This window comes from Rhinolophus sinicus, linkage group LG05 (genome assembly GCF_036562045.2).
Source record: "Rhinolophus sinicus isolate RSC01 linkage group LG05, ASM3656204v1, whole genome shotgun sequence".
NCBI lineage: Eukaryota > Metazoa > Chordata > Mammalia > Chiroptera > Rhinolophidae > Rhinolophus > Rhinolophus sinicus.
The window spans coordinates 28937077-28955105 of record NC_133755.1 but is presented as its reverse complement, the minus strand read 5'-3'; the positions used below and the strand labels follow the sequence as shown (position 1 = coordinate 28955105).

At 36.6% G+C, this 18029-nt stretch overlaps 1 protein-coding gene across 4 annotated transcripts in view; it reads right to left on the bottom strand.

Annotated features, from left to right (window-relative positions):
• MTA3 (metastasis associated 1 family member 3) overlaps nucleotides 1–18029 on the bottom strand; it is a 141633-nt gene that overhangs the window by 45362 nt on the left and 78242 nt on the right. For all 4 annotated transcript variants that reach the window (XR_012496310.1, XM_074331928.1, XM_074331929.1 and 1 more), the window contains exon 9: nucleotides 4306–4494. Coding sequence is in view for 3 of the 4 variants with exons in the window: in XM_074331928.1 (XP_074188029.1) it covers nucleotides 4306–4494 (189 nt within the window). In the remaining variant the exon portion in view is untranslated. The remainder of the gene's footprint in view (nucleotides 1–4305; nucleotides 4495–18029) is intronic.

Below are 18029 nucleotides of genomic sequence, written 5' to 3'. Positions count from 1 at the left end.
TGTGACTGGCTTGCTTGAATAATTCTTCAGGCTGGCAGGGAAGTGAAACCTGTTAGGTTGCAGACTGGGTGAGGTCTTAGGGGAACTAGTCAGGTGGAGGTCCTTTCCTAATGGGTGAGGGGGATTATCTGGCAAGAACTAGGCAATTTACAATTAACCTTTGGGGCCCTATGAGGCTCAAAAATGTCAAGAAAGTACAGGAAATTTTCGGCCTTCCAAGATAGTGGTACACTGAAGGTAACTAACAAAATCCAAAGGTGGCCCAACTATGGACAGACTCAATCCCTCACAATGATGACCTAGAAGGAGAAGCTGCATGCTCATTTCAGAATATAAATACTACCGAACTCTGCCTCTGTTGTTGTTTACACAAGATGTTCCCCATCCAACCAAAATTATGACATTAAAAAAAGCACGAAACGTCCCATTTTCAAAAAATAAATCAGGCAATAGACACAGACCCCAGTACAGCCCCAAATGTTAGAAATATCAGATAGGAACTTTAAAATAACAATGACTAATGTACTAAAGGATCTATGAAATGGCGGACAACATACATGAATAGATGGGGAATTTAAACAGATAAAAAGCATAAAAAAGAATAAGATATAAATGTTAGAAAAATATATGCTACCGTATTTGAAGAATTCCTTTAACAAGTTTATCAATATACTGGACACAACAGAGAAAACTATTAGTGTACTAGAAGATAAATCAATACAAATAAGGCAAATTAATACAAAAAGAAAATCTCAGCTCTGGGAAATGCAGTGAACTACAAGTAGAATGATTACAAAGAAAAACACATCCAGGCACAATGTAGTAGTAATACTGGTCAAAACCAAGAGTAAAGAGAAAATCTGAACATGAAGAAAAGGAAACATTGACATACACAGGAAATTCCCATCAGAACTTACATAAGCCAAACAGATATACTTAGAGTATTGAAAGAGAAAAAAATGAACTATAGAAAGAATAAGATATATTTTTAAAGAAAACAGGAAAGAGTTTTTCAGGCAAAGCTGAAATCATTGTTAGCTAAATATATACTACCGATAAATAACTGCATTAGAAGAAATGTAAAAATACACTAGGAAGTACAGCATAGGGAATATAGTCAGTAATATTGTAGTAACTATGAATGGTGTCAAGGGGGTACTAGGCTTATCGGGGGGATCACTTTGTAAGTGATATAAATGTCTAACCACTATGCTGTATACCTGAAACTAATATAATATTGAATGTCAACTGCAACTGAAAAATAAGAAAGAAACAAACAAACAAAAGACACTAGGAAAAGACAAAGCACATTCACCCAAAGCAAGCTGAAGGAAGGAAATAATAAAAATAAAAGCAGAAATTAATTAAACAGGAGAGTCAATCAAACCAAAAGCTGGTTCTTTGCAAAGATTAATAAAACTGATCAACCCCTAAGCCAGACTGATGCGGAAAGAAGAGAGAAGACCTAAATTGCCATTATCAGGAATGTAAGAGGGGTCACCACTACAGATCCATCCGACAGGCCTAAAAGGAAAATAGGAGACTATTATGAACAACTTTATGACAACAAACTAGACAGGATGAAATGGACAGGGAGAGAGATGTCAGCAAGATAGAGGAATAGGAGATGCCAGTCTTGGTCTCCTCCTCCCCCCAAAAAAAATAAAACCCAACAGATAGCTATTGACAAATGAAAATAGCGCAAGAGTCAAATTAAGAACCCACAGCAACACTGTGTAGCAAATAATGAATAACGGCTCAGAAAGGATCACTGTGGAGATCGGCTTAGCTGAGAAATCTGGAAATGGAGAGAACAAAGAAGGGTGGAGGGTGTCAGTGTAAGCCACAAGGTGGGTGCCACTGAGGGCCCCAGTGGCCTGCTCTACAGAGGAGGCTGGCAGCCTTTGCCACCGAGGACCTCAACAGCCCCCATGACAGAATCCCTGCAGCTTTCAGAGCAGAGGACTCGGATGAAATGGTGCTCAGCCAGGGAAGGGAATGGGTTCTTGCCATCTGTGGCAGGATGGATGGACCTGGAGGGTACTGTGTTGAGTGGAGTGTGTCAGACAGAGAAAGACAGATGCAATGTGATTTCACTTATATGTGGAATCTACAGTACAAAATAAACAAAACAGAAAAAAACTCATAGACCCATTTTGGTGGTTGCCAGATGATAGGGGGGTTAGAGTGTGGGTGAAGAAGGGGAAGGGATTAAGAAGTACAAATTGGTTATTACACAGTAGTTATGGGGATGTAGGGTATAGTACTAGGAATACAGTCAACGATATGGTAAGAACTATGGTGTCAGATGGGTACTTGATTTATCAGGGTGATAGATGTGAGGGTGGTTAGGAGGCAGGACAGAAAAGGTGAAGAAGGCATTAAGAAGTACAAGTTGGTAGTTACAAAATAGTCTTGGGGATGTAAAGTGCCCAGTGAGTACTGGACTAGTCAGGGGACCACCTCTAAATTATATAAATCTCTAACCACTGTGATGTACACCTGAAATGAATATAAAATATTGAATGTCAACTGTAATTGAAATATTAAAAAGGTGGGGGAAGGTGAAGGGGAATAAGAGGTCAACATTTTCAGGTATAAAACAAGTCATGGGGATGTAATGTACAGCATAGGGAATATAGTCAATAATATTGTGATAGCGTGGTACAGTGTCAGATGGTTGCTGGACTTATCATGGTGATCCCTTCTTTAGGTATGTAAGTGTTGAATAACGATGGTGTACACCTGAAACTAATATAATATTGTATATTAGCTATATTTTAATAAAAATCTAAAAAAAAAAAAAAAAAAAAAGAGAGAGGACGAAGAAGACCAGGATTCCAGTGTGTTTGTTGCTAGGGACCCCAGCAGCCTGCTCTGCAGAGGAAACTAGCATCTTCTGCCACTGAGGTAACCAACTGTCACTGCTGCGCTGGGAGATGCTGCTGGGCCCCTCCCAGAGACACTGTTGTGCCACCATCCCAGGAACAGGGCTGCCAACCCCTACCTTCAACTCCACGCACACCCTGGACCCCACAGCTCTGGCTGCTCCACACACATGCACATCTCAGGCACCAGAGCCACTGAAATGGCAGGCCAGGCGCTACCCCAGACCCCAGACTGCTGTCACTCTCTGCACATACAGGCCCTACTCCTGGCTCTGCGGCTGACCCAAGCATGCCAATGCCTCAGTTACCACTGTTATGGCAAGGGCACTCCAAAGCGAGACCCATTGCCAAGAGGGTTCCCCATGGCCATAACACACTCCATGGGAGAAAAAAAAGATCGGGAGGTCCCCAGCAGCCTTTGCCACCCAAAACTGCCCCTGCTGCCACTGCAGACACTTGCAGCCTTGGCCATGGAGGACCCCTGCGATCTTGACCAACACTGACCTCAGCTGATGGAGCTAAACAGACTACACTGCCAGGCCTTCCTGGGAGCTGGAACCATCTCACCCCAACCATCCTGTGCCCGTGCACTCAACCCGCTGCTAAAGGCCTTTCCCCTCTAAACCCAGTCTGTAAAATATGGAAGAAGTGACTGCTCTATCAAATACAGGCATCAACTCAAGGCTACGAGAAACATGAAAAATTAAGGAAACGTGACAGCAAGAAAGGAACACAGTGATTTTCTAGTAAATGAATCCATCCAAAGAAATGGATTATCTACTACTCACCTGAAAAAGAATTCAAAGTAATCGTTTTAAGCAAACTCAGCTATAAGAAATTATGGATAATCAACTCAACAAAATCAGGAAACAGGTTGTTTCCGTATTAAGGGCCCACATCAAATCGAGGCTCAACAATTAGTCAGACAACTAGAAAAGTATCAAAGGTCTAAAGGAGGGCTACAAGCTTAAAAAGCAGAGATCAGACATGTTTAGTGCAAATGGTTAGACAAGCTGTCTGTATTTTAAATGTGGAACTCAGAGAAGCGGATGAGTTCATACTGCCAAGGTTTACCGCAAGAACTCAGCGCCTCCTGACCTTGGGTCTTACTCACAATTACTTCCCAGAACAAATATCAGTTCCTCCCTCCATAAGACTGGTCTTCATTCTATGCAGAGCAGATAAAAATCACTAAGTCATAGACTTGCTACATAAATACTTCAAGGTTTACCAGATTTCTTTTTTTTTTTTAAGGAGGGCACAGCTCACAGTGGCCCATGCGGGATTGAACCAGCAACCTGGGTGTTATCAGCACCACTCTCTAACCCACTGAGCGAACCGGCCACCCTCAGATTTCTTAAACAAATAAAATATTCCCACCTCAACATTTTTATTTTATTCACAATTGTCTACTTACAAAGTCTTGACGTATATCGTTGAAGTCTTTGCCATATTTTTCCAATGCCTCTTCAAATAAACTAGCTTCAGAGGCTGACCATTCTTCCATTTCATCTCTGCATAAAACAGGTCCTCCAAGTGGCACTAAGACACTAATTGCACTGCTCAAGTCATAGCTGTGTCTATACAATGTATCCATAGCATGAAACTAAAGAAAACAAATAAAACAAAAGATCAGCCATAAATACAAACTTCCACGATTTAAGAACAGAAATACCAAAATGAATTATGTACTTAGTTAACAATGATACACTTAGGTAGTATTTATTTTTTAACAAAATTTTTAAAAATTTGAATACTTATTTTAAAAAATCATTTACTGATTTAAGAAAATGTTGGCTTGTGCTTTTTAAGGTATGTATTTTTAACATGCATTCATTTGTTACAGCAACCTAACCATGAAGATCCAGGACCTCTGGCCATTAAACCGGGAACCCAGTAAGTTTCACCATCCTTTTTGTTAAAAATGCTAAAGTCACTTCAGCTATGGTACAAGGTTGGCACAACCTTCCTTGACAAGGGAAAAATAGATTATGTATCAGAGAGTGAGAAAATATTATCAGGTTGGATTAAGAGAAAGAACTATTAAGGAGAAAAGGAAAGAAAACACAAACTATGAATGATAGTAAGACAAAACAAAATTACACATTAGTGTTTAAGAAACAAAAGTTATCTATTCATGTTAAAAAGAGTAACTTGGTTGAGATTATGTTAAAAACAAGAAGAGATGAACAGGATTGCTTGAAACAGCTAGAGAAGTGGGAGTTTCCTATATTTTTTAAAGGGGAATGATTTGAAGAATAATTTCACAGGAGGAAAGATAGGTTAGGATGATATAAGTTGGCTTTTCTAACACAGGAAAGTCAAGTCTTGCACATTTTTTTAACACAAAGAATCTTCTGATATTAATTAAACTTTGCACAAATGGGGAAGGGTCACATCTGTGTGACAAGTCTTTCACAAATTTAGTTTGTGAGTCATCCCTAAGTATCTGGTGGGGACAGTGGACAGTTCCCTATTTGTACAGAGCATAAAACAAGCTCAAATATCAACTAAAATCTGCAAAGAGAAAAAATTAGCAAATATATGCATTAAAATACATATTTATACTGAGTTACATCAAGACACTGAATAAAGGTATAGAATATGAATTTGTTGACAGAGCTAAAGCCAGGTATTAGGACATGTAGACATGTTTAGGTACAGTAACTAACTGCTTTAACAAGGGTTCACATCTCACTTAAAATACATAATTAGATTCCACGAAGTAAAAGCAAGTAGAGACCTCACTATCAATTTCCTAGTTATAATCACAGCTAAGACCACTGACCATGTGTGGTTTTTCCTTTATGTGTCACAAACATCAAATAACAACTTCAACTTTCAAGTGACTTTCTTCTCACTCTTCTGCACCAGGAGTTACAAAAATGGTAGAATTAATCTTTATTCTTTGCTCGTGCTCTGCAAACTTCAGAATTAAACTCCACTTCTCTAGCCAACCTTCTCACTTGACAGACTCCGCAGTTTAGCTGCCGGGTACATACACAGTTACACACTTTTATATCATCCCTGAAACTAAGTAATTATTGTTTCTAAATATCTGACCTATGAAAATGAGAAGTTCAGTAGCATTTAGTGATCCCTTCAATTAATAATGTATTTCCATAAATGATTATTTTAGTTTTGTTACCATGGGTAACAAAACTAAAAAGATTAAATATTCAAAAATCAATAATTACATACATTAACTGTGCTGATAGGAGGTAGACGTAATTTTTATAAATTAACAGGTGCTCTGAAACCAAAAGTGACAGAACTAAATGAATTTTTCTCGGCTGATATTATACCAAGCACTCAAAGTATGAATGTATTTTCAGTCTTTTGTTCATGTTGGATGAATGAAAATGCTTTTCATACAGGCACTTTTAAAATTGATGATGAGCTATTATCTACTATGGCTTCAAAGACCAGGGTAATATCTTAGCTTTTGTAAGTGATTATGACCAAAATCTCAAGTGATTTAATGTCTGTTCTTTACAGAATGTGTTTGTATTACTGAGTAATGAAGTAAGCATTTGCTTTGGGAAGACTAGCTCTTGCATGGTGCCACAAATCAAACGGTGAGAATGGGTTGTACTCACAGCTGACCAGGAGCTATGAAACCTCCAAAACCCACATGTATACCATAGCTCAGAGGAGTGCAGTGATAATATGTATAGAAAATAAACATCCCATCAGGTACATGCACTGTGGAATTCCTAGGGAATAATTCGGTTGAAATAAATGACCAACTTCACAAAGGAAACCAGAGGATCACATTATTTGCTAGGAGTCTGTATTGATGCCATTTTTCTGACACATACTTAGCAGTTTCTCTTGAATGGACTTTTTATAGTCTAATCTTACCCTAAAAAGCTTTAAGTAAAACACTGAAGGTTCTTTCTACAAACAGAAGAGACAACCGCCAATAAAGAGTCACAGTCTTTCTATAAGCTAAGAAAGGCACAGATAACCAATGATTATGGTTTATCAGTAAGATAATAAAAACTAGAAAAGTTAGATGTAAGAGAACACACTGGCTGATTCCATTTATATAAACTTTGAGAAGAATAACAACTGATGGTAAGAAGAGTCAGAATAGTCATTACTTTGGAAGAAGGGACCACTGACTGCAGGGGGGCATTTGAAACCTTTTCGGTATTTGGAAAATGTTCTTTATCTGGAAACGGATGGTGGTTACACGAATGTATACATATGTAAAAATGTAATACTTTACTGTATGTATATCTCAATTTAAAATATGATAAAAGAATTTAAAAAACTAAACATAAAAAAACTGAGTCTTCCCTCCAGATAAATACTTACAAAGTTACCATTTTTTTCAATAGCTATACAGATACACACAAGATCCATTCACATCTAAATTTTAAAAATCATAAGAACTCAGCACAAGCTGTTCGCTTTGCCAAATAGCACTGAAGTTGTTGTCACATTTTATCTCATTCATAACAGATGGAGATGACAAACAGAAGTATTTTAGGAGAAAGACTGACAATGAAATCTTGGCAGTGGAATTCTCATTTTTTGTTCATTAAGCAGAATCCCACTATGGCAGGCTGGGTTATTGTTCAGCAAATCCTGCCTCCCTCCCCTGGACCTCCATTGGAGGGTATTCTTCCACTCCACTGATGCTGGGCCTAGACATGTGACTTGACTGGCCAATAGGATGTTTAGATATATGACTTAACAGAGCCCTGACATGTGTTTGTGCATTTGAACTTGCCCTCTTGGGCTACTGACTTTTGTCAACAGAAGATGAAATACACACGAAGGAGACCTGGACACAACCTGCAGAGTGTCTAGGATTCTACTGAACTAAATCAGCCCAATCTAGTTCAGCAAAATCCTAGACAATCTGCAAAGGATTGTACAAGAAATTAATGCTTGCTGTTATAAGTCACTGAAATTCTGAGCAGTATAATGGATACTGTGTTTTTCTCTTTGAGAATAAAGAACTTACTGAGCCACTGCTGGAAGTGCTGTGAGCATACAGCCCTCAGCTGTTGTTCCTCTTTGGAATAATCTTAATTTAAGAAAGATTCATCACATAAGGCCATGCCTTCTTCCTGGGGCAGCCTGCATCCAATAATGCAGAAGTGTAAAGGCCCAGCCTTTCACCCTGATTTGAGACAACTCTTCAGAGCATCCCATGGAGTCAACTGAGGCCTTCATTCAGACTGTACTACAGCCCACCATCTCCCTCTGTTCAATCCTGCTTCCTTCCCTTCTCTTCCACAGGTATTGATCCCAAGGGTCCTCCCTAATAAATTTATTGCATGAAAATCTCCATCTTCGAGCCTGTTTCCCAGGAACCCAACCTATAACATGAAGCATTATTCTGACAACAGCTAACTGATACGCATATATATTCAATACTATTGATTTGCTCAGAGTTTTACAAATAACTTTATATGTATACCTCCAGCACAAATTACAGCATTCAGAACATCAAATCTATTTAAAAATTAATGAACATTAATGACCATATGGCTTTTTCCAAGCAGAAGGTGAATATAAGCTCGCATGAATAAACCTCAAACCATGATTAAGGCAAAATGTCTTATATATGAAAGAGAAGTATGCTATCCATTCCCAATTTTTGCTTCAATGCATAGTACTCAAAACAAAATCCCTCATTCATCATTACATTTGTGAAGACTTAACTGTTATTCACTCAAATCAGTCTATAAGACACCCTGAGCAAAGTTCTTATGTGTATTCATTCTTTTGATCATTATCACAAGAGAGCACAGGGGCAGCTCCTTGGCCCTGAAAGTCATTTCCAAACTCACCATGAGCAGAATAGAACTATGGGTCCTTCACCCCTGGCTGTGACTCCAGACACAAACCAGGCAAATATACTCGTATGCCATGACTGTGGACTGTGTGAAGACACTAAAGAACAACCAACACAGGCAAGGAGAGACTGAGATAATTCAGCAAGAGAGAGCAGGAGAGGTGAGCTTCCACACTGACCCCAACTTTTACCTTGAAGGCATTTTCTAGACTTTATAAGGGAGAATAGACCCAAACAGAAAGCTTCCTTTTTACTAGGCTGAGATGAAAGTGGGTAAGGCCTGGGGAACAAAATTCTAGGGAGATTATATTCCAGGCCCTAAAGGAAATTAATCACAACATATTAAAAGGATTGGTAGCATACCTGCTTTCTGACCACAACCCCCAAGGCAATTTAGATACATTTATGAACCTCATTTCCAAGGAAATTAACTCAAAATCAAATACAAAATTATAAAGTAATTATAATTAGAACCAAATGATAATGAACATACTACATATCGAAATATGTGAGAAACAACCAAAGTGGTAATTAGAGGGACATTCTTAAATACTAGTAAGTAGACAAAATTAATGGACTAAAAATTGGTCTTAAAAAGCTGGAATAGGAATATCAGAGTAAATGCAAAGAAACATATAAGAAAATAATAAAGGACAGAAATAAGTTAAACAGAAAAACATACACTAAAGAAAATCAATTAAAATCTCATTTTTTGGGACAATAAAAAATATGATGAAACTATCAAGAAAAAAAATGGCAAACAACACAGAAAGCAACAGGAATGAAAAATTATTTATAGCTACAGACAGAAAATTTTTCTAATTAAAAATACTATACAGAGAACCCTAGAAGATTCCACCAAAAAACTATTAGAACTGATAAATTAATTCACTAACGTAGCAGGATACAAAATTAATATTCAGAAATCAGTTGCATTTTTATACACCAATAATGAACTATCAGAAAGAGAAATTAAGAAAACAATTCTATTTACAATTTCATCAAAGAAATTAATTTAGGAATAAATTTAACCAAGGAGACAAAAGATCTATACTCAGAAAACTGTAAGACACTGAAGAAGACACAAATAAATGAAAGCATATACCATGCTCATGGATAGGAAGAATTAACATCATTAAAATGTCCATATTGCCCAAAGTAATCGATAGATTCAATGGAATCCATATCAAAATACAATTTTCACACAACTAGAACAAATAATCTTACAATTGATACAGAACCACTAAAGACCTTAAAGGCTACGGCAACCTTGAGGAAGAACAAAATTGGAGGTATCACACTACCTGACATCAAACTATACTAAAAGCCTATCGTAATCAAAACAGCATGGTACTGGCATAAAAACAGACACATAGATCAATGGAACAGAAAAGAGAGCCCAGAAATAAACACATACCTTTATGGTCAATTAATCTATGACAAAGGAGGCAAGAATATACAGTAAACACAGTCTATTCAATAAACGGTTCTGGGAAAACTGGACAAATACATATCAAAAAAATGAAACTGGACTACCTTCTTACAGCATAATCAAGAATAAACTCAAAAGGAATTAAAGACTTAAATGTAAGATACCAAACCATAAAACTCCTAAAAGAAAACATAGGCAGTAAACTCTGTAACATAGCTTTTAGTAATATTTTTTCTGATTCGTCTCCTCAGGCAAAGGAAACAAAAGAAAAAAAAATAAACAAATGGGACTATATCAAACTAAAAAGTTTTTGCATAGCAAAGGAAACCACTAACAAGACAAAAAGCCTACTGAATGGCAGAAGATATTCACCAATGATACATCTGATAAGGAGTTATCCAAAATTTATAAAGAATTCATACAACTCAACCAAAAAAAAAAACAAAAAAAAAAAACAAATGAAAAAATGGGCAGAACTCAGTAGACTCCTCCAAAGAGGACATACAGATGGCCAACAGACGTATGAAAAGATGCTCAATGTCACTAATCATCAGAGAAATGCAAATTAAAACCACAATGAGATACTACCTCACTCCTATCAGAATGGCCATCATCAATAAAGCAACAAGTGTTGGCAAGGTTGTGGAGAAAAGGGAACCTTTGTGCATTGCTGGAGGGATTGCAAATTGTTGCAGCCACTATGGAAAACAGTATGGAGGTTCCTCAAAAAATTAAAAACAGAACTAGCTTATGACCCAGCAATTCCACTCCTGGGTATTTATCCAAAGAAATCCAAAACAATAATTTAAAAAGATATATGTATCCCTATGTTCACTGCAGCATTATTTACAATAGCCAAGATATGGAAGCAACCCAAGTGCTCATCAATAGACAACTGGATAAAGAAAGTGTGGTACATATATACAATGAAATATTACTTGGCCATAAAAAAGAATGAAATCTTACCATTGCGCCAACATGGATGGACCTAGAGGGTATTATGCTAAGTGAAGTAAGTTTAGACTGAGAAAGACAAATACCATATGATCTTACATGTGGAATCTAAAGAACAAAATGAACAAACAAACAAAAAAATACGGTAAAAAATTGTGTTGATAAATTTGAAAACTTAGGAAAAAATGGAACATCTCCTCGGTTGACATAATTGACCCAAATGGATTTAAGTGGAATAAAAACTTATAACCAACCCAAACTGAGGGACATTCTTTAACAAAAACAAACCAAAAAAAGCCTATACTCTTCAAAATGCCATGGTTATGCAAGACAGAAAGAATAAAGAACTGCTCAAAATTGAAGGAAATTAAAGAGTTACAATGGGTACAATAAGTGATTCTCAAGTAGACCTTGAACCATTAAAAAAATTTTTTTCTTTTGTTATAAAGGACATTAGTGGGACAACTAGCAAACCTGACTGAAGTCTCTAGATTAGATAATGGTACTACAGCAATGCTCATTTCCTGCATCCGACAATGATACTGTGGTGAGAGAAGACAATATCCTTATTCTTTTAGAAAATACCTCCTCAAATATTTAGCAATATGGGACATCCATTCTGAAACTTACTCTCAAACTGTTCAGAAATAATAATATATAGAGAGAGAATTACAAAGGAAATGTACTAAATGTTAACATTAGGGGAATCTGGGTGAAGGGAATATAGGAAGTCTTAATACTATTTTTTTTATGTTGAAACACAAAGATAAGTTTTAAGAAACTATAACTGCAAGCCTTCATTAATTACTGTGTTTCCCCGAAAATAAGACCTAGCCGGACAATCAGCTCTAATGCGCCTTTTGGGGCAAAAACTTATATAAGACTTGGTCTTATATTATCTAACACCTGGTCTTATAGTAAAATAAGACCGGGTCTTATATTATAGTAAAATAAGACCTGGTCTTATAATATAGTAAAATAAGACCGGGTCTTATATTAATTTTTGCTCCAAAAGACGCATTAGAGCTGATTGTCCGGCTAGGTCTTATTTTCAGGGAAACACAGTAACACTTGTAAATAGAAATCTCTTCACCATTAACCCTAGACAGAGAGGTTAAAACAATCTCCCCATAGTTCAAATCTACAGTGATTTTCTGATGCTTCTTATATTGGTATCAAATTCATGGGGGAAAAAGTAAAGTAAAAGGCTATATATACAAAAAGAAAAAAAATCTAAGCTTAAATTTAAAAGAAAGAGGTGGATAAATAGACCTTAACACATACAAACAATTATCCTAGGACAGTTTGCAATGTCTCTAAGCTCATTTAATATCATTTTAGAATTATTATCCATAATAGAGCATCAGACAAAAAGACGTGTGCCTAATGTAGAACATTATTGCCTTAACGATATATGAGAAGGAAGGAAAATTTCATGTTTTGTATTTTTTACTGCAGTGGTAGTCCATTAGCGCTAATCTAATTTTACAGCCTTGGAAACATAGATACTACTCATAAGCAAATTGACTTTTAAAAAATTATATGAATTCTCGTTTTATCAATTTTATATTCATTTTAAAGACTACTTTTCTGGTGTAAGTCGATGCCTAAAATGTTAGCCAAAAGACATATATATTCTGCTAAGTACAATTTGTTTAAACAATGTAATGACTGTGATTTTCAAACTCTCCTCAAATTGCCAGTACCCTCAACCTCCTAAGTGAAATGCGTGATTTGAACAGGAGTCATTAAGAGAATGAAGTGCAGAATTAATGGCTAGCACTTTTACAAAGAGTTAATATCTGAAGAATAAAATTATTATTGGTTAAATCAACTTTCTATTATCAGGAAAATAAGTTGTCTTTTTAAAGTTTTTCTTGAAGGAAAAATTTTTAGTGTAAAAATTTTAGCTTGTTTTAAGGAGAAATCATATAGTGATTTTCTTGTGACAATCATGTAGAAATGCATGGTTAATCACAGCTAAATGACCACATTCAAACCTGATAATCTATAATGACAGTAAAAATGGCATGACAAAACCCCCTTTAGACAATCAATAATATAAATATTGTATTGTTCCACTTATATGAAGTATTTAAAGCAGTCAAATTCATGGAGACAAAAAAGTAGAACACTGTGGTTGCCAAGGGCTAGGGAACGGGGAGTTATTATTTAAATAGTACAGAGTTTCAGTTGGGGAAAATGAAAAAGTTCAGTGGTGATAGTGGCACAACAACGTGAATACTTAATGCAACAGAACAGTACATTTACTAATGATTAAAATGGTAAGTTTTATCTTGTGTATATTTTACTACAATTTTTTTTTCATCTTGGATTATCTTGTTTAATAGCATTTCAGTGTACTGAAATGTCCTCCATCTAATGCATAGTTATTGAGATTTTTTATTTTATTTTTTTGCCTTTTATTGAGACAATGAACATCTAGCAGGAGACTTGCTTATAGGAGTGGGGATGGAATTTACTACAATTTTTAAACAAGTGTATCCAATATCTAAATCTTTCTGTAACTCTTGTGTGTATAGCTCTGGTAATACAATGAAATTAGAATTCAAATACACATTACTTTTAGTGATGCACTCAGTAAAATATTAAAATGTTTGAAACAATGGAATAGAAATAATACACTCCAATGACCTACTTTAAAAAGAATCTGTCCCCAAGATAGAAATTGATTTGTTCAGTGAAAACCTCGAATATATGACAGGAACTATGTTTGGTGCTAGGGATTCAACAACGAGGAAAGACAGATATAGTCACTATATCAATGGATGTTACAAGCTAACATGTGGGGAATGGGAAGGAGATAGACATTAATCAGACAGTCACAAAAACGGGTGTTTAATTACAAACAACTCACATGGAGGAACGTGATTGGTTATCTGCATGAGGACATCACAAAGTAACCTGCCCTAAACTGATGGACTAGACAAAATTTGAAAAAAGACTAAGAGTTGACCCGGTGGAGCTATGAGAGTATCCAGGCAAAGGGAACTGAGCGTGCAAAGGTCCTGTGGCAGGAGGCAGACTATGGAACCAAAGGAAGGATACAGTCTTGCTGGAGCCCAGAGGACACAGAGGAGAGTGTATGGGCAAGAGACTGGAGAGACAGGCCAGGCAAAACTCTACAGTTTTGTTGACTGGTTTAAGGATCTGGGTTTTTACCCTAAATGCAATTCAAGGCCACTAAAAGGAAATAAGATAGGAGACAGCAAAATCAGAGCTGCATTTTAAAAAGATCAGACATAATATAGGAATTAGAGATGTTCCAGGATAAAATCTCCTCCCTACTAAATCAACATAGCCTGACCTTTCTCAGAATCAGACTTAGCATCAGGTAGCCTAAGGTTCTAGTTCGGATTCTGTCACTAATTAAATGTTAGTCTTTACATAAGTTACTTTACCATTATGTCTAACATAGTCTATCCTAGATTTCTAAAGCCCCAATCACCACAAAAAGTTCTTTTTTCTGGGATACTACCCTACAACTTGCTTTAGTCCTCGGAGTCCAGGCAAAAGAGAAATCCAGTACCTATATAATTACCCATTCTCAGAGACTGAGGCTTTGCTCCATCAATAGCTCCCTAACAACGTACACGGCACTCCACCCCTCTAGCCATGAGGGTACAGACAGCAAACAGGCTGGAATGTCCACTAACTTCTACTTACTAACCACCTCAGGGATTACTTTGTTCTAAGGAATTTTGTTTCCACAAAAGGGGGTAAGGAAGAAAGGTCAATGCAGATATTGTTGCTAAATGATGTTTTTTCTTTGCACATTGTGCATAGTACACTTTACTATATCTTAGACAAGCAGTGCTTGAAATTCCCAGTCCAGCTATGTTTGTAACATCTCAAAATGAAGAAGTTAGATCTAGCAGTCTGCAAACAGCTTCATTATCTGCTACCAAAATATTTCTCGTGATTTGACAAGTGGCATCCATTGATTGTCCTGGATAAACGGATGCATCGGGTTAGGAATGCTGAAAGTGCGATGCAGTCCTCACAGGAAAAGCCACAAAGAAAGTCCCCTCGGACGGGCTTCTTAGGTTCCGACAGTTCCCCAACCCTGCCCTCTCTGCAGCAGGTCTTCAGATCCATGGTCTGGCCACCTGATGGAGAAAAGTACTAACCTGATGTGTTTGTTACAGGCCTGAAAACACTGAACGGAAAATAAGAACTTGACTCTCCAAATTCAGCTGAGTAAGTCCGTTTTCATTTAATGGCATGAAACAACTTATCAGTCTTTCACATGCTCTTTTTGGAAAACAATCTGCAAAACTCGTATTATCAACATATTGATTATCAATTTTTAACCACTCCCGTTCATTTTTATAGAAATGCCTCAGGATCTTTTATTTTAACACCCAAGGGGAAGGCAGGATACCATACCAGGCAAACAGGATGAAAGGTGCAGGTCATGACATCTGATACAACCAAGGGCATGATTTAGTCCTTCTTTTGCAACTTTTGAAAGATGTCAATTTTATGGCACTGAAAATATAATTTCAACACAAGAACAACATATAGAAAGAGTCCAAGTAAAGTTGAACCTAGAGTAGTTAAGACCAGAAAACCAAGGCATTTAAAGGTTGCAGACAAAAGAGCAGCCCTTCTTCAGTGCTACCTAATCCAAGACAGACAATAGTATTTAAACCCAAGCCACTGTAATGAGAATGAAACAGAAGAGATAATCTGGTAGAGAGAACGCCTGCCTCAGTAGGAGTCACGAACAGATCCAACCTGCCTCTGAAACCAGTTGTACAAACATGCCAAACTATAATTTCCTGAGCTTCTGAAATTGGACACTTCTGCTTAGAAAGCTAACAACTGATGTAATACAAAAGTGACCTCCAAATTGCTAAATACTAAAGAAAACAAAACAGAAGAGCTGAAAACACTGGCAGATCTGAAAGCACCTGCCTAGAAGGAGCATAATAGCCAAGTATTGTAAAAGATACACACAAAATGATATTTAAACTAATTAAGGTATATAGGTTGTGTCCTCTTCAAAATGCTTCTTTTATAAATGGTCTTCACAGACAGAAACAGAGAGTGAATCTGGAAAAACTGCCTCTTCCCAAAGAAATTCACCCGCTGTCCCATCAGTCACCAGCAGTGGGAAGCAGCGAGTTATTGCGGCTGCAAACCCAAAGCCCATTCACGGGCTCCTCACCTGGCAGACTCATCTTCAGGCAGGCAAATCAGTCCCAACTGTCATAATAGCTCTGTACCGTCTCAGGAACAGGCTTTCCACTCTCACTCCTCAGACAAAACAGAGGGAATTGCTGTACTCTAACAGGGATAGAATCCCCAGTTATAATCTGAGAAGCATTATCTCATTAGAACAGTATTAAACCACAAGAAACTGGGCTTCGTAAGTAACAGTGTATCTATACAAGGCAAGATCATGCAACATTAGAAAAAAACTTTCCAGATTCTTGTAATAGTGTTTATGTCAGATTGTTAAGGAAACCATGGTGGGGGATGGGGTGGGGGGACAGTGGGAGCAAAGAAATAAAACTGTTCTAAATGACGTCAACTGTGTAAACAACAAAGTTCACAGGGCACTTGTCTTATCAGCTCTCATAATTTATTATAATGAGGTGCTTATGCAGGGATAGACATATAGATTAACAAAACAGAAGAGAACAGATTAGGAATCTAGAAGCAGACCTAAGCATATCTAGAACCTCAAAATAAGATAGAAGAGAATTACAAAATTATGAGGAAAACAACAAATTCCATAAAAGGTGATGGTATTATTAATACTTCATATGGAGAAAAACAAAATCAGACTCCTATTTCACCCCATTCTTAAAAATAAACTTCAGATGTATTTATAGTCCTAAATGTTAAAACTTTAAGACTATTAGAAAAAACAGAATATTGTAAGTGAAGATTAGACAAAGGATATGAATCTAAACTACAAAGAAGAAAAAGAACTGAAGAGCCATAAACATATATATGAAAACATGCTTAATAACATCACTACGTAATCAGGTAAATACAAATTAAAATGACAGAGCATCAGGTTACTCCATTTTCAGTCTAAAATTGAAGTCTAAAAATACCAAGTGTTGAAGATAATGTAAGGAAATGGATGAAAAAAGGAGAACACTCATTAACTGCTGTGGGATTATACATTTCAGCCACGGTATGAAGAATAATTTGGCTGCATGTGGTCAAATTCAAAGTGAGCACTGCTCTATGAACTACTATTTCGATTGTAGTTATAGCCTGGAAAATTCACACACATTCTCACAAAGGGAAATGTGTTGTAATTTTCAATGCAGCAAAAGAAAAATGTTTTTAAAGCACTCCAGATGTTCACTGGTAAGAGACTACATGAATAATGTGGTATATAGTATTCCATAAAGGAATACTACAAAGCAGTTAAAATGAGTGAAGTAGGTATGTATTTGTTAATATAGCTGGATCTCAGTAAGCAAATGGCAAAATGCTCGAGTAAATTTAAACACATGCAAAACAAATGTTTATGTTGTTTTGGGATACATAAATACACAAGTAAAACTACAAAAACAGACTAGATACATAGCAGATTTGTTATAGTGGCTATCTCTTGACAGGAGGCAAGAGTGGTGGGGGTAAGAAATACAGATGGAAGATGGGGAGTAGAACTAGGGGGAAAATATTGGAGACCTCCACATTAACCATGATGGTTAAAACATTTTTTAATCCAAAGAACTAAACTATTCGTACTTGTTTTAAGTGGTACTACGTGGAGTTTTATGCCATTATCCTCTGTACTATTGTGTAATTTGCCCCATTATTTTTGTTTATAATGCAAAACAATGGCTAGAAAAACAAAATGGTAAAGAACATTCTACTCTGGGTAATGGGAACAAAACTTTTTTTGGCTGCTGCTGTACTGTAGTTTTCATAAGCATACATTAATTTT